The 8821-nt window shown below is 39.6% G+C and overlaps 1 protein-coding gene across 1 annotated transcript; it reads right to left on the bottom strand.

Annotated features, from left to right (window-relative positions):
- Positions 1-5920: 5920 nt before the first annotated feature.
- On the bottom strand, positions 5921-6985 carry LOC138894701 (uncharacterized). The gene is made up of 2 exons (XM_070179425.1): positions 6457-6985; positions 5921-6336 (listed from the first exon to the last, which is right to left on the bottom strand). The coding sequence occupies exons 1-2, from the start codon at positions 6983-6985 to the stop codon at positions 5921-5923; spliced, it is 945 nt and encodes a 314-aa protein (XP_070035526.1).
- Positions 6986-8821: the final 1836 nt, after the last annotated feature.

Below are 8821 nucleotides of genomic sequence, written 5' to 3'. Positions count from 1 at the left end.
GTCAACTAAGCAAACTAAAATCAATTAATTGTCCAAGATATTTAAGAATGATATTTTTCTATTAATCTACTATTGCGTAAATTAAACAAGTAACAACTAATTTATCAAGAATGCAAATGTGTATGATGAGATTTTAATTCAGAGGAGGTGAAAATTTCAGGGTTGTGGTTGGTTTATCATTCCTATTAAGTTCAATAATCACACTCGTTAATCCAGATTATCTATGGTTGATAATTAACCGGGTCGTTTATATGAATAACATGTTCCCACAATACTACTCGCCTCCCACAATATATCAATCCTATATTCCTTGGTATTGAGTTTATCATGAACGAATATAATACGGTATTCAATTAAGCAAGACTGTTAGGTATATTCCTATCCTAACCGCAAAATCGTCGGCCGAGCCACGGGTTCAGAAACAAGCTCTAATTCTACTCTAATCTAAATACAGCTTTCTCAAGCATAGCGTAGATAGTAGGGTGAATTGGTAGCTACAACAATTCACAAGTTAAAACTAGAATTAAAGAAATAACACAAGATGATAATCCAATTAACGAAGATGTAATTAATAAATGTTAATAATCATATCAACCACAACCCTAGAACTAGAGTGCTTAGCCACTCATGTTCGTAGTAACAATGTTTCAAGTATTTTGCATAAACAAATTACAAAGAAAAAATAAATGAATGAAGAACTCGATGACTTTCTCCTCCAAAAGTTGTTCCATGTGATGTTCTTGTCTCCGGTCGCAAAAACTCCTTTAAAAATGATGTTTAATGACTATTTATATGTGTAGGGAAAAAGTCTAAACGAAATAACCAAGTCCAAAATCAAAAAGGAGACAAAATAGGCTTTAAAACCCAGAACACCCTCGCTACAGGCCTCGTGGTGCGAGGCAAAACGCGAGCTTCATCTCGCTGTAGCCCATGCGACGCAAGCTCTATCGCGCGCTTTAATCCTCGCCTCGCCTGCTCTAACGCGAGCAAAGTACGCCTGCTGCTGCTTTGATTCAATTTTGTTGCCTAACATTTCTAATTCACATTTTTGTTTCTTTTTTCAATTGTTCTTTTTGTCTTCTTTTGATTTGTCGATTTTGTCTTCCTTTGTAATGTTAAACTTTAATCCTTATATATCCACTAATTAAATAATCATAACTCCATTCTTGTAGTGTATAAAATAAACAGAAAAGTTTTACTTTGCTCCCAATTTCGTCTTCAACGTACCTACACATAAAATAAACTCCATTAAGCACAAATATAGTATAGTTTAGCATTAAAGCCCCGAAATGTAAGGTAAGTAATGCACTAAAATATGGAATTATAGCCAAACATCACTACCCCACACTTAAACGTTACTCGTCCTCGAGCTATCAAATTACACTTTATATAGACACGACCTTTTAAAACAATTCTCCTAACTCATCACACCAAGAATCTTTAAAATAGACTAAGTACAAAGATGTAACATCTTCACCTCAAGATTTGACTCACAAGTACCATGCATTATTCACCACTCACTCACTTACTCTAACATAGAGGTCAATGATATTATTACCTTTCCTTCATGAATAAAGTGCCCTCACACAACAAAAGAGAGTAGTTCCACACACATTAAAATTAAAGAACAATTAGGAACTCAAGATAGGAAGAATTCACTCACTCTCAGAAATAGCATTCATATGCCACAAAAGATGCATCATAAGCTTGCCCGTAGTATACTACTCTACTAATTGAGCTCATTCAATCTAGGATCAAGTATGACTTTAATTAGTTGTAATGTAGGTTGCGGGTCGGTTAGGATACATTTGGATATAAGAGTGACTACACCTCCCTAAGCACTTTAATACATATACTTTAACATTCAAATCCCATACATATGTCAAACTAAACTCCACCTTCACATCAATGTATATTACTCCATACTTCTTTTAAGCACAATTACATCAAGAGTCACCACTATCAAGGAATATTTTTCACAGCAATACAACTATATATATATTTTTTTCTTTTTCAATTCACGTGGCTCTTACTTTTTCAAAACAATGCACCTTTCTCCTTATTTCATTAGTTCCACTCAAAAGTCAAACCAACGACCCCACACTTTAACTTTTACAAAGTTCATTACAATTCAAGTGCTCATGAGAGGTTAAAAGGTTCAAATAGATGGTTAATTCAAACAAATGGGTAAGGCTTGTAATGTGGTTGCCAAAGAAACATGATTAGAGGCTCAAATGGATTAACTACGATACATAACAATTAGGCGGGTAAACTATATATATCTGGCTCAACAAAGAAACGCCTATATCACTTCCAAGACTGAACAAAATACTATTTTGCTTTGCAAACACACGGGGCAAGTTCTAGACATCAAATGCAATGGACAAAATAACACACAAGTCTCATACACACATGGCACATAACTCACTCAGGATCGGACTCATCAAGACACTCTAGTCAAAGCAGTTAAGCAAATTAAAGATCATACAATTTAAGGTACTTATACAAGAGTCAAAAACTGAGCCTAAGCGTCATAACCAAACTATTCACTATTCTCAAGGCATAACAAAGTCAAGAGATATTGCTTCAATTCAATTCATCTCACAATGGCTCCTACTCCTAAAAAAATAAAACTAACTACACCCGGTTCAAACAAAACCCTTGAAAAAGAACCGTGGCACAAAGAAACACCAAGGGGGAATTACTACACTACATACAAAGAAAATCTTTTTGTCCTTTTTCCTTAGACTTAAATCCCTCAAGAAACTGTCTAGGAGATCCATCGTCAGGAAAAGTCCAATTTTTCTACTTTTTTTTCAATTGTTTTCATAGCTACTAAAATACTAAAACACTACACAACTACAAAAACAAAAATAAGAAGTTAACATTTTTCTAACATCCTACTACTAATTATCTAGAGAATTCTCCTACCCTACACTTAAAAGAGTACAGTGTCCCCAATGCACAAATAAAGCAAAACAATAACGAGGGTGGACAAGAAACTCCCTGAAAGGCCTAAGGCCGAAGCAATAGCGGCTCACGGGGTACTCAGACTTCCCCCAGGTATGGTCCTTTGTGTGGGCACCCCACACTTAGTTCCCACCATCTACTCGCTTTTGCACACTTCCAATGGCTTTGCCTCCTATGCTTATAATCCTGCAAAACAAAAACAAACACTACATCAATAATAAGATAAAAAATAAAAATAAAAAAAGCAGTAAAGATGGGTTGCCTCCCAACAAGCGCCTGATTTAACGTCGCGGCACGAGACATAACCTCGTCTAATCATTGGCAAGTAACACCTTCGACTTTTGACGATCAAAGTCACCTCCATAATAGTGCTTTACTCTTTGTCCGTTCACTAAGAATGTTCTCTTGCCACATATGACACGTAGCTCAATTACACCATGTGGAGTGACTCTCACTACCTCAAACGGGCCCGACCATCTCGATTTGAGCTTCCCCGGAAAGAGTCTTAACCTCGAATTGAACAAGAGAACCAATTGGCCCGGTTTGCACTCGCGATGGTATATATGCTTATCATGCCATCGCTTGGTCTTTTCTTTATATAACTTGGCATTCTCAAACACATGCAAGCGAAACTTATCAAGCTCGTTCAATTGCATCACCCGCTTTCTACCCACTAATTCTGCATCAAAGTTCAGCTTCTTTATCGCCCAATAGGCCTTGTGCTCAAGTTCTACAGGTAAATGGCATGCCTTCCCATAATCTAGCTTGTAAGGGGAGAATCCAATTGGAGTTTTGTAGGCAGTCCGGTATGCCCATAGAGCATCATCAAGCTTTGAAGTCCAATCTTTCCTACTTGCACTAACCGTCTTCTCCGGGATCTGCTTTATCTCTCTATTTGAGACTTCAACTTTCCCACTAGTCTGAGGATGGTAAGCAGTTGCAACCTTATGTTTGACCCATATTGCGCTAAGACACTGTCCAAGAGCTTGTTACAGAAATGGGTTCCCCCATCACTAATCATCACTCTCGGAGTGCCGAACCTTGTAAAGATATGCTTTTTCACAAAGTTGACCACAACCTTGGCATCATTGGTAGGAACAGCAATGGCCTCCACCCACTTCTACACATAGTCAACGGCCACTAAAATGTACTTACACCCACTAGACAAGGGAAATGGACCCATAAAATCAATTCCCCACACATCAAAAATTTCAACCTCCATAATACCGTGCAATGGCATCTCATGCCTTTTCGTGATTGTTCCTGTTCTCTGGCACCTATCACACCTCCTCACGAACTCATGGGCGTCTTTAAACACCCTAGAATAATGACCACCATAAGGCAACGCATGGCAGTCATGTAAGATAGCATTTATTTCAGATTCGGGCACACATCTTCTCATTAACTGATCGGTAGAAGATTTAAACAGAAATGACTCATCCCACACATATGACCTCACATCTCGCAAGAACTTCTTTTTAGCATAAGTTTCAAGATCAGGCGGCATCTCTCCACTTGCCAGATAGTTCATAAAATCTGCATACCATGGAAGCTCCCCAGCATTAATGGCCAACAGTTTCTCATCCGGAAATGTTTCCTTAATGACATCTCCCTCAGCTACATGATTCTGAGTTTCTAACCTGGATAATTGATCAGCCACTTGATTCTCTGTTCCTTAATGGTCTCGGATCTCCAAATCAAATTCCTGCATGAGTAAAACCCAACAGATTAGCCTTGGTTTAGCATCTTACTTTTCGAACAAATACCTAATGATTGCATGGTCTGTGTAGACGATTACTTTGGTGCCAACCAAATAGCCCCGAAATTTATCGAACGCCCACACTACAGCAAGCAACTCCTTTTCTGTCACAGTATAATTTATTTAAGCAGGAGTAAGAGTCTTGATTGCATAGTAAATGGAGTGAAAAATATTGCTCCTCCTCTGGCCCAACATGGCCCCAATTGCACCATCAATAGCGTCACACATCAGCTCAAATGGCTCTTTCCAGTCAGGAACCACTATGATTGGTGCACTCACTAATTTCTTTTTTAGCTCCTCGAATGCTTTCAGACAAGCATCGTCAAACTTGAATGGCATATCCTTCTCTAATAACCTACACCAAGGAGAAGAAATGTTTGAGAAATCCTTTATAAATCGGCGATAAAAACCTGCATGTCCCAGAAAACTCCTAACTCCTTTCACTGAAATCGGTGGTGGCAACTTTTCAATTGCTTCCACCTTAGGTTTTTCAACTTCCAGTCCATCTTTGGACACCTTGTGCCCCAGCACTATACCTTCACGTACCATAAAATGACACTTTTCCCAATTCAGTACCATATTAGTCTCCTCACACCTGGCAAGCACTTTAGCAAGATTGGTCAAGCATTCATCAAAAGAAGGACCTAACACAGAAAAATCATCCATAAAAACCTCCACAAACCGTTCCACCATATCGGTGAAAATAGCCATCATACACCTTTGAAAAATCGCAGGTGCATTACACAACCCGAATGACATTCTCTTAAATGCATAAGTGCCATAAGGGCATGTAAAAGTGGTATTTTCTTAATCTTCCGGGGCAATAGCAATCTGATTATACCCCGAATAGCTGTCAAGGAAACAATAGTATTCCTGTCTGGCTAACCTGTCAAGCATTTGATCAATGAAGGGGAGGGGGACGTGATCTTTTCGTGTAGCATTATTTAACTTCCTATAATTTATGCATATTCTCCAACCAGTCACAGTCCTAGTTGGGATTAATTCATTTTGCTCATTCACTACAATAGTCATACCCCCCTTTTTAGGTACACATTGAACAGGGCTTACCCACTTACTATCGGAGATGGGAAATACGATACTTGTGTCGAGCCACTTAATCAATTCTTTTCTTACCACCTCTTTCATGATTGGATTTAGGCGGCGTTGATGTTCTACGCTAGGCTTGTGTCCTTACTCCATGAGTATTTTGTGCATGAAGAATGCTGGGCTAATACCTTTTATGTTAGACATTGTCCAACCAATGGTATGTTTGTGCTCCCTCAGCACCCTTAAGAGCTTTTCTTCTTGCAATTTAGACAAATGAGAAGAAACAATCACAGGTAAAGTGTTAGAACTACCAAAATATGCATAATGAAGATGAGATTGTAAGGGTTTAAGTTCCAGTTTTGGAGCCTCCTCAACTGAGGGTCTAGGGGGAAGGCCGATTGGCCTATCTAGAGGCTCAAACTGGTATCTTTCTCTTATGTATTCACAAGATGCATTCAAAATTTGCAACATCTCCTCATCCTCTTCTTCCAGTTCCAAGTGATTGAACAACATCAATGCCTTTTCTAGTGCATCTTCTTTAAATGCACTTGGCTCTACAACTGGTTCATTTATCTTCACCAAAGAAATCATGGCCAGGTCCTTGTAATGACGAGGCAACTGAATGGATCGATATACATTGAAGACCGCTTCTTAATTGTCTACCCTCAGGATCATCTTACCTTCTCGGACTTTGATAATGGCATCTCCAGGAACTAACTCATCAGCCTCGTAGTCCAGGATGATAAAATCTGCAGGGAAAATAAACTTCCCTATGTGCAGCAAGACGTCCTCAATTACCCCCTCAGGATAAACATAAGATCTATCAGCTAACTTTAGCAGGACCGTGGTGGGTCTCGGAGCTCCTAATCCCAATTGTTTGAACACTGACAACGTCATCAAATTGATACTTGCACCCAAATCACACAAGGCTCTACCCATATCAATTTCACCAATCCCCACGGGGATGGTAAAACTACCCAAAATCTTAAGCTTTTGTGGAAGCTTATGTTGAATCCTGGAAGTGCACTCCTCGGTAAGTGCTCCGGTCTCAAACTTAGTTAACCTCCTCTTATTTGCCACTATATCCTCAATATATTTTGCATATTTTGGGACCTCACGGAGCATGTCCACCAAAGGTATGTTCAAGTGTATCTGCTTCAGCATATAAAAGAATTTGTGAAACATGTGGTCATCATTCTTCTTTCTCATTCTTTGAGGAAAAGGATGTGGCACCCTCTCAAACTCTATTTTGTTTCTCTTATCTATCTCTACAGGTTTTGGCACTCTTTCTTCTTCGAGCCCAGACTTCTTCTTTTCCTTCTTGGCACTTCTACTAACTCTCTCCCATTTCTCAACGTCATTGCATGGACTTGAGAATTTTTCTCTGTATCACTTGGGAGAGCTCCAACATGTATAATATTCTGATTGTTAGCCACTTGCCCAAACTGCCTCTCTAAATTTATGAACTTTGTGCACAATTGTTGATTTTCAGCCATAACTTTCTGATTGTCTAGCAAGAGCTTTTTCATCATGTCAGTCAAAATCTCTTCTAATTGTTGTGGAGGTTGAGGTGGATGATTATAATTCGCTTAAGGCATGATGTTCTGATTTCCACCTCAAGAGAAGTTAGGATGATTCCTCCAGTCCGGATTGTATGTGTTACCATATTGAGCATTTTGATTCATCGGCCCTCTAGCTTGTTGCCCCACGTAGTAGATGGATTCAGGATTCACGGGGCATATGTCACTTGTGTGACCTTCACCACATAACTCACAGCAAGTAGACATCTATTGCACATGCTGCAACTGTTGTCCTTGGTGCATTGTCATCTTATTCATCTGATTTGCTAATCTCGCTATATCTGCCCTCATGGCTGAGAAATCATCAAGCTCGATTACACATACTGCCTTTTATTTAAGTGCTCTTCGTGGTTCCCCATCTCCTTGCCAATTATTATCATTAGCAGTGAAATTGTTCAGCAGGATCTGGATCTCGCTATACGGTCTTGCCATGTAACTACCCCCACACGCTGAGTCAAGATTCATCTTTGATGCCTCGTCCAACCCATCAATGTAAGTGTGACCCAACACCTCATTAGTATGACAATGATGTGGGCAGTCTCTGAGTAGCTTCTTGTATCTTTCCCAAGCTTGATGAAGAGTCTCGCCATCTCGTTGTTGAAACCCAAGAATCTGGCTCCTCAGCGATTTTGTTTTCTTAGTGGGAAACAATTTGATCAAGAATTTCCTTGCTAGATCATCCCAATTGTGGATTGAGTTCGCGGGCTCCTTTTGCAACCATTCCTTAGCTTCCCCTAGCAGTGAAAAGGGAAACAGTGTCAGCCTGACATAGTCCTTGGAAATGTTCGGATAATTGTAAGTGTCTGTAATTTCCAGGAAGTTCTGAATGTGCCTCTACGGGTCTTCATGAGATAGACCCACATATTTCCATGTGGACTCACAATCACTCATGCCACTCGAGCATACCTCACAATCGCTCATGCCTCCCGGTCACTCAGCACTCGGCACTCGCACTCAGTAGGTACCTGCGCTCACTGGGGGTGTGTACAGACTCCGGAGGGGCTCCTTCAGCCCAAGCGCTATAATCTGCACGGGCAACTCATATGCTGCACGGACAACTCACGTGCTATAATAATAAAGTATATAAAGCATGCTGTAGGCGGGCAACCCCGATCCACATAATATTCCTCACAATCAGGCCCTCGGCCTCCCTCGGTCATCAATCTCTCCAGTCTCTCGGGCTCACAATGTCATGAAAATAGCCCAAACATGATGATATGATGTATCAATAAATAATAACAGAGACTGAGATATGATATGCAATGAAATGAATATGAATGAGTATGAATTTTTAATTTAAAACAAATAATTCACAGCAATATGACCTCTGTGGGTCCCAATAATACTGGCACATAACCTCAACATGATTTTTAATATGCTTTTCATATCAATTTCTTTAACTCATAAAACCGCATGGAAAATGCCAAGATCATTTAACTAAAAAATTCCACAGAAACAATTATGT

Source organism: Nicotiana tomentosiformis, chromosome 6 (assembly GCF_000390325.3).
Source record: "Nicotiana tomentosiformis chromosome 6, ASM39032v3, whole genome shotgun sequence".
In the NCBI taxonomy this organism is placed as follows: Eukaryota; Viridiplantae; Streptophyta; class Magnoliopsida; order Solanales; family Solanaceae; genus Nicotiana; species Nicotiana tomentosiformis.
The sequence above is the reverse complement of the archived record's forward strand: the minus strand, read 5'-3'. Positions and strand labels throughout refer to the sequence as shown.

Coding starts and splice junctions, on each gene's coding strand:
- LOC138894701 (XM_070179425.1), bottom strand. CDS start 6,985: ATGAGAAAGAAGAATGATGACCACATGTTTCACAAATTCTTTTATATG. Junction 6,337..6,456: donor CATTATCAAAGTCCGAGAAG/GTAAGATGATCC, acceptor TAAATGAACCAG/TTGTAGAGCCAAGTGCATTT.